Consider the following 23,559-nt stretch of genomic DNA (forward strand, 5'->3'; position numbering starts at 1 on the left):
GAATGTTCTAGCACGTCTCCGTAATGATTTGCGGGAGGCAGTAATCCTCCATCAGCGGGGGAGGGGCAAGAGCGAGCAGGGTGACATTCTCGTTCCGCTAATGGAAACGTGACTTCCAAATTCCTCTTGAATGACGGGTCTTCACCGCCGACCTGTCTGGGGTGCTGGTGTTAAACTTCTTCAGCGTTTCCCCAGTGGGAGTGACCCGTGGATTTCTGACCAGATCAAAAGCTGGTCTTCGGGGAAGTGTCATGAAATGGCAGCGGAGATTCTCTGCCAGTGGATCGCACCCCACCTGTAAAGTCACTAATGATAAATTCATTCAACACTGAAAAGGTGGCTGATGTAACAATTTACATAAAAGTTTTTTTTTTTTTTTTAATTGCTCCTAAAGTTGAAACCATTGGGCTAATCTAGGATAGCATATAGCATATAAGATATAAATGATAAAACGTTTCATCACATTGTCTTTTACAATTCAAAACACTAAGAATGTTAGCACAAAAACTGCTGTATTATTAGTTTGCTGTTATTTTTATTAATTAGGATTTTTTTCTACCTGTTTTAAAGACACAGATTTTAAATTATTCCGTTAGTTTTCTTTGCATGAGGTGGAAACATGGAGAACTGTGATAAATACAAAGAAATGACCATTTAGGATCTTATATACCGTTCTGTTATTGAACTGTCACAATGTGTCTAAATGCATGAAGAATTATATATTTCTTGTCTCAGTTCACATTTACTTAAATTTTATTGAATGTTACCTGAGAAAATATTTTACTCATTTTAAATTATCCCTCCCGCAGTATTTTTAGTCATTTTATATTATCAGTTTCTTTCTGACACATTATAAATGTCTCGAATTTGTTCCTAAACATTTTCTCTCACTATTTTTATTTATTTTCATATCCAATTTTGCTATCGCCCATTTCCTGTCACTTTGCACATTTTTAATTTGTGTTCAAATGTTTCCATTCATGATATTTTCCTTTCCCATTTCTATGTTTAAATATTTCCAGCTACAGTTTTTTCCCCAATTTTTTCATTTACGTTCAGACGCATCCTGTCACGGTAGGTCTTCACCCATTTGTGGGTATTTTTTGTGATGTTTCCCACCCTACTGCAGTATGGTGCTTTATACTCTGCCCTGTTTTACTATCTGTTATCAGCTGTTGGGTCACATCCTAGTGATAATTACACTTCTACTTGGGGCCCTTTATTTTCTTTAGCACATTTATTGGCTCTCTGTAACGTGAAGACTCAGTCCTGGATTAGAAGCAATTCAGTAATTTATGACAGGAGGCAATCAGTCACGAAATCTATATGCTATAGTTTTCACCACCATTCGTCATTGTGAGGATCTATTTGGTTGTTGCTGTGTAACTGTTGGTAAGTAGCTGGTTTCGCCTGTGTTCAACATGCCGCGATGTTTAGCTAGGATTTTTAGCGTTATTTACCGTCTGTCCCTGCGCAGAGGTGTGCGTCACGGACTGCGGCTCGCGCGGCGTGTGCGTGAGCGGCAGCTGCCGCTGCGAGGAGGGCTGGACGGGTCCCGCGTGCGACCAGAGGGCATGCCACCCGCGCTGCACCGAGCACGGCACCTGCAGGGACGGCAAGTGTGAGTGCAGCCAGGGCTGGAACGGAGAGCACTGCACCATCGGTGAGTCTGCCAAGGCAAACCGCATTTTTCCCACCAGTCGCCCCTAACCGTTTGTATTCAGCCTCTGATGCTCCATCCCGATCCTGGAAAGGTCCAGATCCCGGAGGGTGCTGTCAGTTAGCTGGTGCTTCAAACTGACCCTTTAGTCACTAGAATAACGTTTCTGGGTATTTTTTACCTGTTGGTCTGTTTTAGGTCCACTGCTAGCTGTGTTATATAGTGGAATATGTCAGTGCACCCGATTACTCCACTTGTACTATGTCAGTGCACCCGATTACTCCACTTGTACTATGTCTTTGTTTCGTGGGTTGGCCTAGATGGGCATCACATGGAAGAAGGAACCTTTTTTGTTCTTTGTGTGTATATGGAATACCTTGGGAAATGCATACTAGCTAATCTTGGTAGTTGTATTATTGTCAGGTGTTTAATCAGCTGAATTTATTTGTATGGCTAGAATATATCCTAGTAAGTAAGATCAGGCCCTACATTTCCATCTTAGTCAACCATAATATAGGTCCCTTCCTCAGGAAGTGGCTGCAGGCTGGATCCGATATTTCTATACATATTGTCTTACTGCTAATCTCCTACATATCAGCAAGTCAGACCCATGTGGAAGTTATAGCAAGGGGACCAGCTGAGCTCTTTATCCAAGGACAGAAGCAGGCAGTTTGTTTCCACTGAACAGCGCCATTGAAACAAAGCGAGAGGCTGTTGGCGAACACAAAAGAGTACCTTGTTCGCCGCGGTTTGAATTTCACGTTCTGTTACACAGGCGGGAATCGGTGTGCGAGTGTGAAGGCATACACCCTGTTCACTAAGCTTCCCCACATTCCGAGATCATACATTTCCTTTGTGAATATCTAGGAAACATAACTGGGGTTGCCAAGCACCAAGAATGTACCAGAAGGCAGAGGAAGTGTCGCTCGTAGAAACTGGGGGGCATTTGTTCCTTAAGTTTTTTTTTTTTTTTAGATCTGGGTTCTTAGGATTTTTTCTTAGCCTATTTCACAGTATTTTGCGAGTGGCAGCGCATCTAATTATCATCACAAGCAATTGATTAAAAAAAAACATTATTTATGGTGTTTAGATTCTGTGCAGCATTAGTTTCTATGTGCTCAGTTTGCTATGTTTTTGTTGTTTTTTCCCCCAGTTCTTAACCATATGCTGCATATGAACCATTGTCCTAAAAAAACACACATGATGTAAATTTAATAATGGTTGCTGTTCAAAAGAAGTCTCAGATTAGGGGTGGAGAAAGTCTTTATTTTATTTATAGATTGTTTTAACAGAAAAAGATCAGTATCTTCGGTTAAGAATTAAAGAAACGTCACTTTACACTGAAAAAAATATGTATTTAATCCCATTTTATGGTTTCCAAAAGGATCACTAGTTTTATTTCTGTTCAGAACTTTAAGAGCTGAATCCATAATCATTCAAAACTGCATGACTTCCTTAACAAGGCCAGTTATGTGACATTTATTTGTTGTAACTATTCAGTTCTCTGAACTGAATAGTGAATATTTAATTTTTTAAGCGGAAGTGTCTTCACCAATCCAGGCTTTAATATATTGAATTAATGTGCATAAAGCTAGTTTGTGTAGATGGAAAAATTAAGTATTTATTTATTTTATTTATTTTATTCTAGTCATCCCCTTAATGTAGGAAGGGAGCTGTAGCCTGAACAAATGTTTTTAGGCTTTTCATTCTACAGAAAATGAACTGACTTTGAATTTAGTGCACATTTTTAGACAGAAAATGTAACAAATAAAACAATGAAATGTGTTTTTTTATACAGTTCTACAAATTTTGCATATAATTTGCTGTGGCCCTATACAAAAAATAAATAACAAATTATTATTATTATTATTTTCTATTGTTATAGCACATTATTATTGTTACAGCAAATTATTGCTGTTACATCATTTTAAATAGGAGCACTGAAAATGCCTCACAATAAAAAAAATCATATTTTCAAATAAATAACAATGAAGCTGCTGGATTTTAGTGGCAGTGGATTTTAGGAGCTGCAGCAGCTACACTTATTTTGGTGATTTTTTTTTATTACCTAAAATATGTTGCAATTTGTTGCTTCTCCATCACAAAGAGAAATCTTTTGAAATATAGTGTTTGATTCTTTGTAGCATTTAATATTTTTAAAAATATGATTTCTAATAATGTTTTCATAAACTGTTATTTTGATGTTACAGGGACGATTCCCACAAAGATCTGTGACTGCAATCTAAAAACAAAAAATACCAAAAATCTTGTTCTGTATTTAGTTTGGTTGCTTGTGGTTACGGTTAGGGCTGGGTAGGGGTTAAGGTCTCTGTTGAGATTAGAATTTTCCCCATAGAAATGAATGAAGAGTCCCCACAAACTTATAATTACAAACCTGTGTGTGTATACATGAAAATTACAGTTCTTTGATTATATGACTTGATAAGAATTATAATTCAATTTAAGTATATTTAAACGCATCCTTTGGTATTTATTGAACTTTCTTTAACAAAGAATTTTTAATAATAGAAGACCATTTGTTTTCCTTTACATACCTTCTGCAGTTACTGACTTAACTGAAACATGCATGATTTATCGTCCTTTAGTGTTTGTGCGGCTACACAGTATTTTAAGATTGGATTCCTAATTCTGTTAAATAAATAAATGTCTTGGCCACTTCAGCACTACAATACTTCAGCATGAATAGAGTCTTAGGAAAGTAAACAGTTGTATTTTCAGTGTGTTTCTTAAAGATAATTTAACTGTGTATTTACCTGCAGCTGTGAGGCAATTTAAAAAACAATGATATTCCAAATTGCAATTAAGATACTGTAAATCAGTGTTTGCCATTCTTTACCTGGAAGGAACAAGTGATTGTGCTTGCTGGATAGTGTGTGTCATTCCTCACGGAATAATATCACTTTCATCGTTTGATAATGGAATCCACACATGAAATAATGAAGCAGTGATGTCTGTAAGGGAGCAATTAATTCTCCCCTCTTCCTCATCTGGGGATCTGAGGAAATGAGAAAATGCACCTTTCCAGCTGTTCGAAAGCGATGACTTGCATTGCTGCAGTTCAGCAGTAGCCACGGTCATGCAGGGTCCCTGCATTATGTGTCTGATTGAATCACAGTCCCTCTCTCCATCAGAAAGGAACTGGTTTCAAACATCCAACCGTGAACAGTAAGCTCACGTGCTGAATGCTCCAGTAAGAGTGAAAATTTTACTAGTGGACGTATCCTTCTTAGTACATAAGGCATACAGTAATGATCGCACATGATTACTGCAGCGACAGCAGAGTTGATTTCCGACTTTTTGAGAAAACTAGCTCTCTGAGAGCAATCGTGATACCAAGTACAAATGTTTTCATAAGACTGTATTGATATTATGTCATAAACTGAAATACGGTGTGATGTACGAACTTCAAAAGCTCTGGTGCATTTGCGGATGTGTTAGAATGTCAAATCCGTTTTGGATTCTTGTGTTTTAACTGCATCCCCTGAAAAGGAGGTATAGGAATAGTTTGGTGTTACAGATAGCTGGAGCAGATAGGAGGCCATCGGGGGTGGGGGGGCAGCCTCGTTCGTGTGCAATTTCAGGTACACAGGAGCTGACTTGCCATGGAAATGAGATGCACAAAAATATTACCCACTCCATCTACATCATTATAACATCCATAGTAATGGGCCAGATTTAAAAATGGAAGCTATCATTGGACATTAAGAAGTGTCTTTGCGTTTACTCTATTAGCAAAAGGTGCCCCGCAGAAGGCATCCCTATGCCATGCGAATCGGCTTGAGATGTAATTAAATATCCTTTGTAAAAACACCCCTCCAGTTGTCTGTCTTATTAGTGAGCGCGCTGCCGTGTGAAACTCTGCTCTGAAATGTCTCTTCTTTCTCTCTCCTTTTCACCTTTTAAAGCTCACTATCTGGATAAGGTAGTTCAAGGTACTGTGCTTTCACCTCTTTATCGCGGCATGTTGTCCCCCCCCCCCCCCCCCGTGCCTTCCTGCGACACACCTGACTTCCTAATGATCTCGCTTGTTCCATTGACTAGAAATCCGGTGTCATGTCATCATTTAACCCGGAATTGGAGAATCTCATGTCCATGCGTGCCACAGCCATTTTTTTGCCTAACCCAGCAAATTAGCGTCGAGATTTCTTGCAGGACGGGAAGATAATGACTCTGTGATTATGCATTCCTTCCGCAAATCGAACTCCTAATGATTTTGTTTGGATCCGGCTGAGCTATAAGTGACCTATATATTGTATATTCATAACTTGCCATTAGTTTCCATCCTCAAGCTCGCAAGACGACCAAATCAAAATACATCACGATACGAACACACCACAAACAATCTATCACAGTTCTGTGCCAGTCTCTGTCTCCCTCTTCCTCCTCTTTGTTCCCTCTTACCTACTCTGTTCTTACATGTCTGTCGGTCTACAGCATCCTTCAGCGAAACGTTATAAGTATTTTAATTTTCTTTTCCCAACTTTCCTCGCCCTCCCCTATAATGGCAGACAAGATAGGATATAAAGGTAATGAAACGAAAGCCCCAAGGGATTGTCACCCACAATCCCTCCCTGATTTCTGTCTTGAAGCACGACATAAACGTGTCTCTGTTTAGTCTATCAATGTTTTATTGTGGTCTTTCCTGGTATCTCATTCTTTGTCCGTCCCAACTGGTCAAACTCACACAAGGCTGTAAGGCTTGTTGGGAATCCCTTACTGGTCTCGTTCCATCTGTTTGCAGCCTGAACACTGATGTTTGTTAGAATAGACGCTGAGCTGTTTCAGTCACTTCCTGGGCTTTGCATATTACGTCAAGAGGAATGTAATCTGGGCATAAAGTATAGATGCGGAAACAATAAAGGAAACGTCCCCCTATACTTTGTGCTTCTCTTCTGAGTCTGGTGTAACTTCACTTGAATGCGAGCTAGATATCACTATCCTCATCCTGCTTTCGGACATAATTGGATTTTATGGAAACCTCCAGGTGTTAAGCAAGCTGCATTTTTGATACGATGAATGTTTTATGAATTTGCACAATGGAAATAACAGCATCTTAATATTTATATCGAAAACTAAAGTAAATATTCCTGGGAGGTTAACAAACATCCTCTATTATGGGTAAACTTTAAACGATATGTACTCTTATGTATTGCTACAAAATCATATGATTGCAGAAATGTTTTTTATATATATATATATATATATATGTATTGGTTAGATCGGATTGGGTCATTATACGTCATGTATAACACGTAATGAAAAAACGCTGTTAGATATGGAAAATAAATATCGTTACATTCACGTGAAATTACAGTATATGTGCATTTCTTAAGGCCTGTCTGAAGTTCATGTCAATATATGTCCACCAAATGTTTTTTTGTTTTTGCTTATTTTTTGGAATGAAGATGTTAAAGTTCCCCTTATTTTAGATCCCCCCTCCCCCCACCACTACCGCCGCCGCCCCCCCAGCATTCTCCACCCCCCCCCGACACCTCCCGCCTCCCGAGCTGGCCTTCCGCCATTTTACTGCCGCTTCTGATTGATGTCTTTGTCTTGACAGAGGGCTGCCCTGGCTTGTGCAATAGCAATGGGAGGTGCACTCTGGACCAGAATGGCTGGCACTGCGTTTGCCAGTCGGGGTGGAGAGGGGCTGGGTGTGACGTTGCCATGGAGACCATCTGTACCGACTCCAAGGACAACGAGGGAGGTGAGGGCAATCCCCCCCGGATGTGTGGTGTGAAGGACTGGCAGTGCTGGATTCGTTTCCTGTGCGTTTGTTGTCATCAGCAATCAACACCCCCCCAGCTGCTGTGAAAATTGAGGGAAATTGTATTTGTGCCCGCGTATGCCCAAGATGCCTGTCACCGGCTACACGTCTGTTGTGGGCCCCGAATAAATATTATCCTGGAACTACTGCATGTATATGACAGCTGGGCACTGATGAGAGAATAAAGATGGCTTCCTGGAACATGGAAAGACCGCTTTCATGGTCTCCTGACACGACGCCTTCACAGAGCGTTTCCGTATCTCTGAATCACACGTATTTGGTACAACAGCCCGACCTCATTAACCAGTTAGGGTGGAATCGGTCACATTGACTGAAGTCGGTGAGACTGTCATGGTCGCCTAATAGGAGTTGAAGGGACTGTAACAAACAGTAGATTGTAGCACCTGCAGTTTTGATGCTCATCTTTCTTCAGCTCCTCACCTCGCAAGTTCTTGACATGGTTAGTGGTTTTTTTTGGCTCCCCGCCTTAAATCCCAGAGGTTTAGCAGGGGAAACAACGTTAATGAATATGGACAGGCCAACAGAGGCTCACTAGTCCCTGACTCAGGTCTTCTGCATGAGCAGGCAGCACTTGCCTCATCGCCTCCTCTCATTACACCCCATTTCCTGCCTGTCTCTGAACGCTAACGTGCACAAGCTTGGGATGGATATGGAGGGGGATGGAAAGGGGGGGGGGGGGGGACACACACATCTCTTTTACCGCTTTTCACTGTAAAACAAACAATGTCCTGGGCATCGCTCACAGCTCTGCGATGCTGTAAGTTGCATGTTTTCACTCAGAACGTGAGCACGCAATTCCGGAACCCGCACCGTCGCACACCGTGACTCTCCACCCCCGAAGAAAGGTGCCCTTTCTCTTTATGCAAATTCCTCTTGGCGAGGGAGTGGGCAAACCCATCTTAAACTCATCGTAAACTACGCAAAAAAAAAAAACAAAAAGTGTTCCCTGCCCGGAAAGCGGGCACCTCGCTGTATGGAGGGGTTCCGGATGAGGCGTCCGTCCCGAACTCCCAGCTGCGACGTTCTGAGCGAGAAGCGAAGCAAATGAAGAGAACGGAAATCACTCTTCACACTCTGTGGAGCCGCTGCCCACACCATCGCTCAAGCACACAGGCAACCTATTAGTAAACTTCATGAAAAATGTCCCCTTCAAAGGCAGGCAGCCAAAGCGAGACGTAAGCTCTGATGGATGTCGGCACATAGGTCAGTGAAGTAACATTTCCTCCTCATTTGTTTGCAAAGCGTCAATCGCATTGTGATCTTGAGCCCGCCCCCTCTCAAGGCAGGTGTTAATGAGCTCTTTTTTAAGACTTACCTGAGATCTGCTAAATCCTTTGCAACTTCAATCTATGTCTTACCTCTGGGAGCAAAAATTGGCACACAGAACCGACATGGTCTGTTGGTCACAGAATTTTTGGCCCAGTCTAGAACTATTAAGACATTAACTGGCAGGTCAGAATTGTAACTGTACATTTGTTGTAGCAGTTCTGCACAGATGAATGGGTCAGGGGAACAGCCAGAGGCGGCAAGAACCTTTTGGCTACAGTCATTGCTGCTAAGGGGAACCAAGTTAGTTGTCAGTTTTAAAAGGGAGAGTGGACATCACAAATCTTCCCTTGCTAAATAAATGACATAATCATCAAACTGCATTTTTGCTTACTCCATAACCCTTTTATCTAATATTCTGTTTTGGTTGAAGAACAAATTACTTTCCCTGTCAAAAACATGCAAGCGTGCAGAAAATCAGAGGGGTAAATGCCAGCAATGTAACCGGAGACAATGAAGTGTGAACAAAGGACAATATGAAGAATAATACAAACTTCCCGTTAACTGAACGCTTTGTCTTTGGCCCACTAGATTGTATCATCTTAGTTAAATATTTCTCACTGTTGGGCCATTGCGGGACAGTGGAACACGCAAGTGAATATAGCAACATTTATTTACCTACCTTCCATACCGCACTGCCAGTACAGGGTCACAATGGGATATAACTACAGAAATCATGAATTATGAATGGATGGTTCAGTTTTTTGGTCAGCGTGGTTTTGATGTATAGCATTATTCCGCATTCAGAAAGCATTTGACTCGAGTCTCAATCGGGAGTCTTGTTCAGACTGACTGTATTTCTTTGCTTGCAGATGGATTAATTGACTGCATGGACCCCGACTGCTGCCTGCAAAGTTCCTGTGAGAACCAGCCATATTGCCGTGGGTCACCTGACCCCAGTGACATCATCAGCCAGAGTCAGCAGCCAGCCCCCACACAAGCTGCCCGGTCGTTTTACGACCGAATCAACTTCCTGATGGGACTGGAGAGCACCCATGTCATATTCGGGGAGAATCCATTCAACAGAAGGTAAGCACCACACGTGTTTGAGTTAGGGCGCATCCATTCTATTGGCATACAGGAGGATTTTTTTCCAGTTATACCAATGACATCACATGACTTTTAGCTGTAAAACCCTAATACTAATATGTATTTGGAAATAATTTATCCATGTCCACATCTAAACTGTCAAGATCTTATACCTAAAATGATTTGAGAAATTTATATAACGTTATAAATTTATATTACCATTTTACAAGATTTCTTTTCCAAGAATGGATGGGCCAAGCTACTGAGTACCGTATTTATTGAGCCAGTACATCAGAGTGAGGACCTCATGTCCGTTGCTCTGCTTAGAAGGTCAGTTGTGTGAACGCAGGGAAGACGAACCTCCATTTTGTCCATTACTGTGTAGTGCAGTGGAGACCATGACTGTCTGTGGCTCAGTAATGAACTGATTGGGGCCGTATGGCTGCAGCCTTCCTGCTTAATTCAGGCAGGGAAGAAGCTGTATTTGGTCACTTATCTTTAAAATGGAATCATTAACGAAGTCATAGACTATGGGTTTTGTGTTGCTTTTCTATGTTGTAGACTTTTTTTGGTAGATCTGCATATAAAATTTCATGGCCGTAGTCTAAAACCGTGTTAGCTGCTGTCAACGTCACAATTTTAGCATATATGTCTAATTCTGTTTAATGTTCATAATGTAATAATTAAAAAGAAAATAAAGCTACGGGTTTGTAATAAAAATATGGGAAATCAATTAATAAAACATGGCAACAAAGACAACATTAAAGTATACTTCTAAAAATTGCATGATTAATTGCATGCACCTAAAAGTAAATTCCAGGTGTGCCCCCCACCCCCCCCCCCCCAACACACATACACACACATCTTTAAAATTATCCAGACAAGGAGCTGAAATAGGTTGTTTTTTGACATATTTCAAAGTTCTGCTCAGCACAATAAAAACTAAAAGTGAAGTATCATTTTTAATGCAATGTTGTGTCCCATTGCACTACTTAGATACCAGTTGTAACCATACTGTATGAGTTACTGCTGTGTTTAAGATGGTTCATTTGTTCAGGCTGTTTTGAGAACCATACCTCATCTATATATTGGTGCATTTATGTTGCACTGTTGAACGCCTCTACAGGACAGTCGGACAGGTGGAGAGATGCTGGAAGTGGCAGTGACTGCCTTTGTTTTATTGTAGGCAAGGGGAACATAAATTATTAATGCATTTAGGTTATACTGGGTAATTTATTCAATGTTTACTTTGAGGTCAGCTCATGTCAGGTCAGATAGACTCTGGGAGATTAATGGGAGAGAACCTGCAGAGCTTTTAAGTGGACGAAATCCCTGAAACGAAAATGAAAAATTAGGCACTCTTAAATGGTGCTCGTCGCACCGAGTGTGCAAATAGTGAAGCTCGAGATGTTAATGACCTGAAAATAAACCAATAAGTAAAGCGAAGTGCCTTCTGGTTGAAGCAATGAAGAGAAATGAACGTTTACAAAACTCTGAATTGAGGAGCTGCGAGGCAGAATTCGCCCGGTGAAATTAGCTACCTCCAGATTTGTCGACATTTGAAAATAACAGTACAGTGAAGGGCACCCGTAAGGTATTTGGTGAATAGTAAGTCTGAGCATTTGCCATGACGCCATCAATATGGTTGACCTGTGTGTGTTGCATAATGTTGACAGTATAAAACAGTGTTTCTGAACCCGGTCCTCAAGATCCCACGGACGGTCCACCTTTCTGCTCCCACCCAGGAGGTCCACATTATTGCAGTGGAAGTTTTAGCGAAAACATGGACTGCCTGCGGGTCCCCGAGGACCAGATTGGGAAACATTCTTATAAAGGATGAAGATGCTGATGGAGACATTGCTGTGTTTTGTTTGCCCCACAGCCTCGTGTCCGTCATACGTGGGCAGGTGATGACAGCGGATGGGACCCCCCTCATTGGGGTCAACGTCTCCTTCCTGCACTATCCTGCTAATGGCTATACCATCACACGACAGGACGGCATGTATGTGTCTTACGCCTTGGCCCTGCATGGGACCTGACCTACACCTTCATTCCTGCTCCAATCACCTTCACCCATTATAATAGCATTTACTGAACCCATTTCAGCAGATACTTTGCACTGGGAATGATTTTCTAACAAAGGTAGTATAGTAAGGAATGTGTAAACTAGAGGTGCAAATTAAAATTGCTACTTGTTGATGGGACTGTCTTTCATTCCACATTTCATTGCCAAAACACCAGTAACAGAATTTGGGATTTAAGGATTATGATTTTGATTTAAAGGGGATTTTGGTTTTGAAAACTGTTTAAATGCAATGAATCTGCAAAAAACTATGTACACAGCAGCTATTTTTGAAAAAGAGGCCCAGTGGTATTGGATGAAAAAGCTTATTTCTGTTTTTTTTTATGAGGAATTGACTGCAACACCCATTTCTCTTGAGATGAAGTTTGACGCTTAGCGAATGAATGTGTTGAACAGAAAGGGGATGGATCACACCAGGCAAAAGCTTAGAGACAAGCAGTCGGTCTTATAAAGAGTAAGCGGATATGGAAGGGCGGGGCTCGTGGTCAGGGCCAGCTGATGGTCCACTAGAAGCTACTCCATGTGGAGCAAACAGAAGATCACATGGCATGAGCTGGAAGGCCGTCTTCAGTGGAGCTTGGCTTCTAGCATGTAGACGGTGGGATGACCGCTTCCAGTGGTTCGCACACTGATGTTACCCTTTAAAGACGTAGGTTTGGGAATGGATGGTGCCAATATTGTGGGACGACGGTATGTGTTATTGGGTTTAGGAAGTCAGGACTGACTTGATTCCTACCGATTATGAAGCCACACCTGCACCCTTGCTACCTCTTGGCCTGCCGGGGCTCTGCGGCCCGATAAACACTTCATGCTGCTTAAAGTCACCTCTAAGATCCCAGCTAGTTGCTTCATCTTGTTTGTCAAGAGCAAGATTCTCGGGCTAATGGGGCTAATGGAACCTGGATGCATAAATGTATGGCTGCATTATCTTGGCGGCCCATTTAGGAGCTGAAGTGTTCTTTGAGGGAGGAAGATTGCCTGAAAGAGTATCGAGAGGGGACAAAAAGGTCTGGAAATTGATCATTTAGTTTGTAAAAATAAATCCCAATAGCATCTTGCCCATTTGTAAGGTTTAGAAATAGTTCCTTTTAATCTTAAGGGGCTGTGCTATTAGATCAAAAGCGGACAAAAGCTGGACTGACGAATGCTGGGAAATTCAGTAAAATATAATTTTTAATTGGTAACAGGTTTGACCTTTTGGCCAATGGCGGAGCCTCGCTGACCCTCAGCTTCGAGCGAGCTCCCTTCCTCACACAATACCGCACCGTCTGGATTCCCTGGAATGTGTTCCATGTGATGGACACCCTGGTGATGAAGAAAGAGGAGAACGACATCCCCAGCTGCGACCTTAGCGGCTTTGTGCGACCCAGCCCCTCCATTGTGTCCTCCCCACTCTCCACCTTCTTCAGGTCCTCACCCAAGACCAGCCCCATCCTGCCCGAGACACAGGTCAGCACCTCCTTTAAGAAGCTGCATCCACAAAGGCAGGGTTCTGCATAGGGCACTAAGATGAATATGGATCACTATTAGATTTAAGGACAGGGCTTCGAATGTTAACATGAAACGGAAAGATAATGCCCAAAGGCCATACCAATTCTATGTTTACAGGTGCTGAAATATATTTTATTTTCTTATTTAATATGACTCATTCTGAGCCCATTTAAAATTCTCTAGATAGTATAGTAATCATTTTCCTGGCTAAGCTCTCATTTCCGGTAAAACTCGCCCGTAGAATTTCATAATGGCTGTTAGCCATTACTTCCATCTCAGATAGCTACACTAGTGTTTTAGGGCTTCAATTTCCTCATCATCAAAAGCGAAGGGACCTCAGTAATCGTCCTGGAACAGTCGTCCTTCGCAGAATATTATTCCCAGATGTGCTATATTACTGTGATCACAATCATTTTGGTATCAGTTAAGTTTTCCTCTCCCATCATTTTGATTTAACTTGACTCAAGTTGTCGCCACTCTGATTCCAGGGGTAAAGACTATTTCAAGTGCTCAGATATGCGCGAGTCTGTTCAGAACAGCTAAACAAATAGCCGTTTTGTTTTGTCATGTAGATGATTATGACCCTTGACTTTTGTTCGAAGTAGTGAAATACTTTTATTTCTGAAAATGCAATGAAATTCATAAGATGATAAAAACTTTTGCAAGTCAGCTGAGTACCTCTCATATCTACGCGAGGCATAGACATCTTCCATCCATCTAATAATTTGTTACTATTAAGGCAAACAAACTGTGGAGAGGTTTCTAGTCCATTGCAGAGCACATACACAAATACTCACACTCGATGAGAGATTTAGATATGCCAGTTAACCTAACTGCAAACATCCTGGACTGTGGGAGGAAACCCATCGGAGATGGGGGGGAACATGGAGACTCCACGTGCACAGAGCAGATGGGAGATTCGAGCCCTAGAGGTGTGAGGCGTAAGTGCCGTTCCTGAGCCGCTGTGCCATCCAGCATAGTTTATGAAAAATAAAAATCTGATGGGTTTAAATTTGACTGGATCCTGGTAACGGTTGGCTGGTTTTACCGTTAAGTTTTTGGATTAAGTAAGGGCTGACAATGAACTTTGCGCAATTTTTGCAGCAGCGTTCCATCTTGGGAGGTTCGATCTTTACAGATCCTGGAGCTACAACAATCCCAGAGGTCATAATGCAATGTAATGCTTGAATGAGAGGAAATTATCATTCCTTCCCAAACAAACATTGAACTTGAATATGTTATAAAACGCTCCTTTATTTTTCCTAAACTGCATTCTCGAAAACCATTACAATACCCCCAGAGGTCAGTAGAGAGTGTAAGGTAGTAATAGAACTTTTTTATGTCTCTGAATTAAGCCAGAGGGACCTGAGTGTTAGCATAGCATGTGTAATTACTGCATTTGACTGGAATCTGAGAAGGAGGGGCTAGAACATCCGATTATTTTTTCTCACCCCTGAAAACACTTGTTTGGAGAAAAAAGACACGAAAGTGTGGTAATAAAGGTTTGTCTACTGTGATTGTAATGGCAGTTTGATGAATGGCAATTGCAATTTGGGTCTTACCAACTGTGACACACCTACAATATTTTTTTCATTATCGGACTGCCTCTGACTGGGTCTGTAGGCGTGCAAGGTGGACTTCCATGGGTTTTTTACTTATTGGGAAAGTTAAGTATTTCCAAGCTGGATCAGGTGTCACACGGCGGAATGGTGTCGTCTTCTGACATTTACAGTATGAAAACCTGTTGCCTGGAACATTTAATTCTGGTTTAGTTGGATAATCTGTTCATCTTCGTATCTTCGTATTAACTTTTTTTTTTTTAAATTGTCTGAATAACCTAGAATACAGTAAGTGTATTACTGCAGTGTTACTGATAGTCATTGAGAGTTCATACTGAGACGCTTGATAGACAGTGATGGCACTGAGACAAGTGAGGGAAGGAGGTAGAGATCCAGTTACAGATGAAGGATATGAAAGATGGTAAATCCTCTCCAGGTAGCTCTCTCTGAAGCAGCTGGTTTCACAGGAGTTAGGATTTGAGTTCCCCTACGCTAACACTTGGGCGTCTGCTTTGAATTGAAGGTACTTCAGGAGGAAACCGCCATCCCAGGAAGTGACCTCAACCTCTTCTACCTAAGCTCCCGGTCGGCCGGCTACAAGCCCATCCTTAAAGTCACCATGACCCAGACCAGCATCCCCTTCAACCTGATGAAAGTCCATCTCATGGTGGCTGTAGTAGGCCGACTCTTCCAGAAGTGGTTCCCGGCAACTCCTGACCTGTCCTACACCTTCATATGGGACAAAACCGATGCCTACAATCAGAAGGTCTACGGCTTGTCGGAAGCAGTAGGTGAGTCATGGAATTCTGTGTGTGTGTGTGTGTGTGTGTGTGTGTGTGTGTGTGTGTGTTTCATAGATCACATTTGGGGACCAAACTGTCCCCAAAGTGCAGTAAAACCTGAAACTTCCCTACTTTTGGGGTCACTTCTTCAGGTCCCCATTTGGATAACCTCAGTTTTATAAAAATCTGTGAATGCGATCAAAAAAGTAAAAGTGCCAAAAGTCTCCAATTTTGGTTGGTTACTTGTGGTTAAGGTTAGGGATGGGTAGGGGTTAAGGGTGTCGTGATTGGGATTAGGGTTTTTCCCATAGAAATGAATGGGCGGTCCCCATTTAGGTAGGAAGACCAGTGTGTGTGTGTGGCTCAGTGGGTTCAGCCTGTGTGTCTGTAATCAGAAGGTCACTGGTTTAAACCCAGCCTCAGCATGTCTGTGGGTCCTTGACCAAGGCCCTTAACCCCCAGATCCCTGGCTGCCCACCGCGGGCAGCTTACTCTACAAAGAGCAAGATGGAAGCGTAAAGACAGTTTCCCCACAGGGATCAGTAAAGTACCTATTATATATATATATATATGTGTGTGTGTGTGTATATATATATATATATATATATATAATATATATATATATATATATATATATATATGTACCTCAGTCTTGAAATCACGATTCAGTACGATGGGGGTAAAAGAAACTGAATTGCTTCTTTTTTTCTATATTAAACAGTGGTTTACTGAACGATACTGCTGCAACCTGCTTATGAAAAACAAAAAATTACTTGAAAGTCAGTCAAAATAAATATTCTCTCAAGTAAATGACTTGAACAACAGCTTCCACTAGAACAAGAACAATTGTGCTCAGTCATTTGACTGCCACAGCGTTTTTTTATATAATCCCATAGTCATTGTTCACCTGATATTGAAGAGCTGCTATTGTAACGTTAAGTGAAATACTTAGCATTTCAAAAATTAAGAGCAAAGGTTATACCATTTCCCATGGCTTAGTAGCTGTTAGTTTAATGCTGTTGTTTAAAGGGCATCTCAGAAAAGTCAGTAAAATACAATTTATATAACAGTCATGTTAAGGTGGAATTAACTCTTAATAAATGAATTCTTGCTTTAAATATTGATAGATCCTGCGCAGTGAGTGTAAATGGGCTTTTTTATTAGGTTCCCGGCATGTAAATAACCACCACATTTTAATTTCATTCTTCTTAACTTTATTCAGCTTCATTTCCATTAGATTACATCAGTTGATCTATTATCGGAACCTCAGCATTCGTATCGATCCTCCGGCATGCCAAAGCCGAGTCGAGGGAAGAAGTTCATTTGCGGAGATGTCTCGAGAAAGAAGTGCAGCTCATGCTGGAAAGTGACCTGCAGAGATTATTTAGAAGTTGGAGTTATGAGAAAGCCGGCGTCTTCGATCATGTCCTCGTGTTCTTGTGTGCATGCAGCATACAGAAATCTGAGTGGTATTGATCATCTGATGTCTTTTTTTTTGTTATTTTTCTTTCTCACAGTGTCTGTCGGGTTTGAATACGAGTCTTGTCTGGATTTGATTCTCTGGGAAAAAAGAACAGCCCTTTTGCAAGGATATGAATTGGATGCTTCCAATATGGGTGGATGGACGCTGGACAAGCACCATGTGTTGGATGTGCAGAACGGTGAGGAAATTAAAGAATGATTATCCTTGTCCTTTATAATATATATATATATATATATATATATATATATATATATATATATATAATTTTAATGACAAATGATGACAGTGTGTTTAAATCGTTATTAATATGAAATATGACTATGTTCCCATTACAAGCTTCATTGTACAATCTCAGATCGGATTTGCCTATCTTGACAGTTCACGTGTATAATTACAAGAGACCCGTAATGTGAACGCGTCTGACCTCTGAAACAGCACGCTTGCACACATTGGCTCTACATTTTTCTTTGGCATTGTAGCCTTGATTGTTTGCGGCCGTGTTTGTTAGAAACGCCACTTGATTCCGATTGGTTCCTTCCAGTTTGGCTTGAATCGATTAATTGCCCCAAATATCGAGTAAATCGTCAACTTTGCCATCTCCCCACTGACTGGTCACAGTTGTATTTCTCCTCCATCGATGTTCTGCTGTGTTGTTGGCTCTGGCTGGTGATGACAGCATTCAGCACATGTGCATAGACAAAGAAAAGCACATGACCTTTGAACTCACTATTCTGATTCATGTCACATGGGCATAAATCAGATGCGTATCCCATCCAGGACCACATATGAAAGTGATTCAAATCAGATTTGAACAGATTGGATTTCTGTGTCCACATAGCCCTGAAAAAGAATCAGATCTGTGTCACATTAAGACAAAAGAAAATCAAATTTGAGTCACTTCAACCTGGGAATGTGACTGTAGCCTATGATTATTAAATGAATGCTCCTCCTGACTGGGAGCCACGTAAATGAGAGGGACATTTGTAAATATGTTGATTCATACTTAAAAGTGAAAGCATCACTGATGTCACTGAACACCGTTAGAACATCGATCTAATATGCACATTACATTCGGGACACTAGTTTGACAGGCAGAGACTCTTCGGAATGATGGCCGCCTAATTGAGTGAGCAAAGTGGTTAGCTGGAGTGACAAGCCGTATAAGGCACAGGAATTCCTCTTGGTGGGGCGACGGCGGACAAGTGACAGGCGACTGTGCCATCGCCCAGAAGTGCCGCGGTAAATATTCAAATGAAGATGAAACATCGTTTGTAATAACAGTGGAAAGTTGTGAACCAGACTCTGAAAGTACTGACTGAATACATCAGCTGAGGGAACGTGGTAATGCTGACTTGGGTGATTTCAGTGGACGGAGCCTCAGAACTCTGCTATTTGTTCTGGTATATGGTCAGATCACAAAGCTTTGAGCTCTCCGCAGACTGGAAGGCTCCGGAAATTGCTTAACCCTGCTTTTCTCTTCTTTTGTAAATACACACACTGCTGGGTATCTGGACACAAAGGGACAAAGGTAACGAACATATAATTATACATTTGGCTGTCGGCTATAATAGTCCTCAAGCAGTGTTTCGTCGAAGCGGACCGGGCCTGCTTTGAGGCTGCCTTCTTTTGTGGAGTGATGTTAAGCCTCTGCTTTACCTCTGTGACTTAGCGCCAGCTGTCTTGGTGAATTTGTGACCCTTTAATCTCGGGGCTTGCTGAAGCGGGTCAGGCCTGCTCTTCCCCACTGTCTGTCTCCCGTTCCTGTTTAACCCTTCGTTGGTTCGTGGTAAATAATGATTCTTCTCATTTTTCGGCACGGCTAGCTAAATGCTCGTCGGTGGGCACGACCCAGTGTTTTAGAATAATTGGATCCGAGCTGACTGAGCACAATAGCCTTTTTCTTCATTAAGCACCCCATCTGTCCGTCAGAAGCCTTGTGCGGTATTATCACACCTGGGAGTACGAGCAGAGCTCCATGCAGAGGCCTTTCAGCTACCGTCGTCAGGAAATTCACTGCTAGACCGCGAACGAGGCTGTGATTTCTGCGCTCGTTCTTATTTTTCTGTGTTGGGCATCAAAATAAACCATTATCTTAGATATTAGTCCCCCCCCCCAATAGCTGATGATGCATCACACATCATTAAACTTCGCAATTGTAGAACACTTGGCTTAACACGTCCCGTTAAATGAACCACTGTTGAGTTAATAGATGTCTTATCCTAACAGCCTTCTGCTTAGATTATCTGTAATATACCGTTCAATTTCAATAAATTATAGAAGGTTAACAAGAAAAAGAACTGACCAGCCATGGGAAAGGAAACCAGTTTGCAACAGAAGTCACTCCTAGAACGCGGTATATTTATAAGACCATTTGTCTTAGCTACTCTGAATGCGGTACATTGACAGTGAGATTAAAGTTGTGCCACTGTGCACCTGTTACTGTAACAGTACACAAGTTCAGAGTATATTATCATAGGGACTATAAAGCATTGTAAATGTTTTCCTTTTGATCACATTTCCTTACCTTTGTCTTTTCTGTAAAGGTACAGGCATTAGTCACCTTTCCAGTACCTGCCGTCTCCGGCATCCAGTTGGATAATCTCATTTCTTTAGCCACACAGAGCAAAAAAGCAGCAAGAAATTGTGTGCTTATTTAAGCCTCAGCTTTTTGCTGCGCTCGTAGATCTATAGAGTTGGGGCATGATGAATATTTTCAGACATATTTATTTATCTGTTGCATCATTTGCTATCCATTGCGATCTGTGGTATTCAAGTAGTGTGTCACAGATATTGAAAAAGGCCTCACGTCTGAGTTCCTAAAGGCACAAACATCCCCCCCCCCCATTAATCATCAATGCAAACCCACATCTCAAAATGGTGCTACTACACTATGGAAGATATAATCTGAAACGATAGGCAGGAAATAAGACAGCCAGTCGTGTGACACAGTGAACCCAGCCTCTTCCAGTTGGTACTTTCTGTGTTCTCTGATGTCTGCCATCTGAGGGCTCCCTACAGTGGGCGTCTTAAAAACGGAGTCATTTATCCGCACCCTCCTGCAGGTGCTGTAATACCTTCCCACTCCTTGACGGTAGACCCCCACCACTTCTCGAGCAGCACCAGATAAGGCAACCTGCTGCCCCTTTTACATAAAAGCTGCCGCCATCATCATCTTATATCCTGCGCTGCTGCAAATTGTCTCATGTCAACAGGGGAGTTGGCCCAAAGCTAAATGTTAATCTTTAAAACAACATCTTTGGCTAATCCCAACGAAGTCTGTCTTGGGGGCTCCTCAACATAAATCGAATTGGCTTTCTTGTCCCTCTTATAAACCCTCGACAGGGTCGGAGGTGAAGGAGGAATACCTGTGTCAGAGAAGTCCTGTATCCATGGGGGGGATTCTCTGAGCGTTTCGATTGCAGAACCTTTATTATTCCTGCAACTCGAATGTTCTTCATGACCCTGCGCCATTTTCCCCCCGAAATATTACGTTATCTGCTTTGCTCAGGGACGTAGGATTTGTCGATAACATTTACATTTATTTATTTGTTTATTTTATTTGCTTGCTTTCTTATTTATCGGATACTTTTGTGCAAAGCAACGTACAAGTGAGCCCTGATGGGTTACCTTCGTAAGTAACAATGCTTCACCTTGAATGGTACTTCCACGTCTTCTGTTGAGCCTGTGTTATCTTCCTCACCCCGAGACGCTGCTTACGATCGGCCCAGGCGAGCTTCCTCAAGGCAACAAAAGCTCAGGAAGGGTACTTAATGTCGGGAAGCTTAGTGTAAGGTTCATTACGCTCCGGCGTCTTCTGAGATGGAGAACTTCACTGGAGCTCTTTGCCAAAGGAGCAGAGTGCGTTTTTGTGAGAATGTTTTGTGAAAGTCTGCATATGGACGTGTGATATTCCATTAGATGTTGAAAAGGACAAGTATAGGAGAGAAAATGTGGACATAAAGAAGGGATAGGATACAAATTAGCTTCACCTATGTAGCACCTCTACTACAGTTCATTTGTAAATGGATTAAAGCTTTTTAGGTGGAACACGGATATGCTTTTATGCTTTGCATTTGCAGTTTATTATCAGAAAGGTGGAGTCATCAGCCCAATATCCAGACTAATTAACCATTTGAGGTTTTCAGATAATGTGAAATTAAATTTTGCTCGAGCACGCCTTCGCCATTACACTGAAAACGAACCCTGGGAACCCTGAATGCGTGGGGCCCGGATGTGTCTTGAAATAGACTTCCGACTCTGCCAAATGTCACACGGTTTCTGCTGATATCCATGCTGGATTCAGTTTAGTGCACCGTTACACCCAAGCATCCGCTGCCCCACCCAGGCCAGCAGAGCTGCTGTTACACTGAGGGGGTATAATGAGAGGCTTCTTTCAGCGAGAGGGTCCGCCTGGAAGCCGTAAATCACCCGCAAATTAAATTGAATTGAATTTAGTTACTCAGTCATTCCCACGTACCCCAAGTCGCAGCTCATTTACATTCTGCTCCTGTCTGCTTGGTCACCCTCTGATTTTTCAGTAATTCCATCATCGGGAGTGACGAGGGTGTGCTTTATGCTAAATTGGTCGTGGAGAGCTTTTTCTCCCTATCTACGTTATTATTGTTGTTTTTATTTATTTAACAGCGGTACTGCGGGCACATTTTCCACACCTGTGTCAGCCATATGCATTATTTATTAGATTAATTGCTGTTTGTATTTGTAATTTGGATCTCAGGAACAAAGGCACCTTATTTACGAGGCGCTCCAGAGCGGGAACTTTGAAAGTCAAGACGGAAGTCGTCGGGGTCACACGTCGTGCTCCTTCACTGTTTCCGACAATTCCTGGGTCCCATCTGTCTTTGTCAGCCAAGACTCGGGGAAAAGCACAACGTCTAGATGCTTCACCGCTTCATATGACCACATCTTCATTTGTGTCCTTCAATCAATTAATTGGTGAATAAACTTAATCGGAAAGGAGCCAGCTGGCTCTCAGCTACATGTGTTTTTAAGTATATTGAGATTTATGGTGACATAAAAGCAGTGGAGGACTAGACCTCTTTTTCCCCAGTCATACACGGAAAGGGTCTGCATGGCATCATTGATCTTTCGAGTAATTAGGACAGAGACTGTGTTGGAATTCCAGTGTTGCCTATTCTGAATAATTTAAAACACACAGCATGTAATCGCCCTTTGAAATTCTTCTTTGAAGCCCCCTAAAATAACTTGTATTTGCACAGCACTTAAATATTTATCCGTAATCACTCGAGCCCTTTGTGCGCTCCAGTTAAAAGAATATTTCATTGATTTCACCCATCAGCAATCTTTTTGCGACTCGCGTCTCAGTCTTCCTTCAAGTGATGGTGGACGAGGGACGAAAGTCTGTGCAAAGGGTGTGGACGAGCAGCACTGCGAGCCTGTGTGCGATTTGTGGCCAATTGTCTATTGTTGTGCTGTGGGCTTGGCGGGTTGCTTTTCTTTTTGCTCATAGTTCTGGAAGATCGCCCATTGCACATCAGAACCGAGAAAAGACCTTTGTCAGCCACAGTAATGTAGCGAAATCAAATATGGTTTTCCTTTGGTTTCGAATGGAAGCAGTGGCTTTTAATGATCCTTCCTATAGGTTCCTTTGCTTTATCCCATTCTGTTTTCACAATGAAGGATTCTTAGATCTAGAACTAATTTTACAAATTTCTTAATGGTATAATGGATCACCCTTATGTTGATTTAGTGTCTGAGTACTGTACACTGTTTTTTTGTTTGTATAGTGGTATAGTGCCCTTCTCAACATAGTCATCTCACAGCGCTTAACAAAGATTCAGTAAAAACAGCTTAGTAAATACATGACTGCGTGCTGCACAGCACAAAATCCTCAGTGAAAGTGCCAGAAGATGGCCTACTCAGGGAAACTCCTGCCATATTTGTGAGAAGTAAAAGGGAAAAAAAAAACACTAGGGGTCCAAGGCCAACTGGCTCTGCAAGCCCTCAGGCGCACTTACACGAGTCAGACATAAGCGAGCAGGACTCGTTGGAAGTAGAGTTCAAAGTGGAACAGTGATCTTCTGGTGAGGCCTCTGTTAGGACAGCCTTGTTAAGGTCAGCAAGTCAGCCTGTGGTGTCACTGTATTGTGAGTTCAGTCAAGGCTCCATGCCTTGCAGCTCTTCATCAGCTGACATTTACTGCAGGCACAGACTCCTACTCAGACATGGGGAAGAGGAAACGTTCTCTGCTTATTTCTAAAAGTGCTCTTTAACAGGTAGTAATTGTGATCCAGAATAAACATCATCAAGATTCAAATCCTTGACACAGTCTCCTTAGGATAAATATCAAAGCACATGT

General features: G+C 42.0%; 1 protein-coding gene across 1 annotated transcript in view; it reads left to right on the plus strand.

Annotated features, from left to right (window-relative positions):
• si:dkey-237h12.3 (teneurin-3) overlaps positions 1-23,559 on the plus strand; it is a 332,826-nt gene that overhangs the window by 290,641 nt on the left and 18,626 nt on the right. Inside the window, 9 exon segments of the mRNA XM_048971419.1 lie at positions 1,478-1,663; positions 5,587-5,613; positions 6,190-6,207; positions 7,242-7,388; positions 9,608-9,824; positions 11,707-11,826; positions 13,095-13,356; positions 15,481-15,748; positions 17,257-17,400. Coding sequence (XP_048827376.1) covers positions 1,478-1,663; positions 5,587-5,613; positions 6,190-6,207; positions 7,242-7,388; positions 9,608-9,824; positions 11,707-11,826; positions 13,095-13,356; positions 15,481-15,748; positions 17,257-17,400 — 1,389 coding nt within the window.

This window comes from Brienomyrus brachyistius, chromosome 12, assembly GCF_023856365.1.
Source record: "Brienomyrus brachyistius isolate T26 chromosome 12, BBRACH_0.4, whole genome shotgun sequence".
NCBI lineage: Eukaryota > Metazoa > Chordata > Actinopteri > Osteoglossiformes > Mormyridae > Brienomyrus > Brienomyrus brachyistius.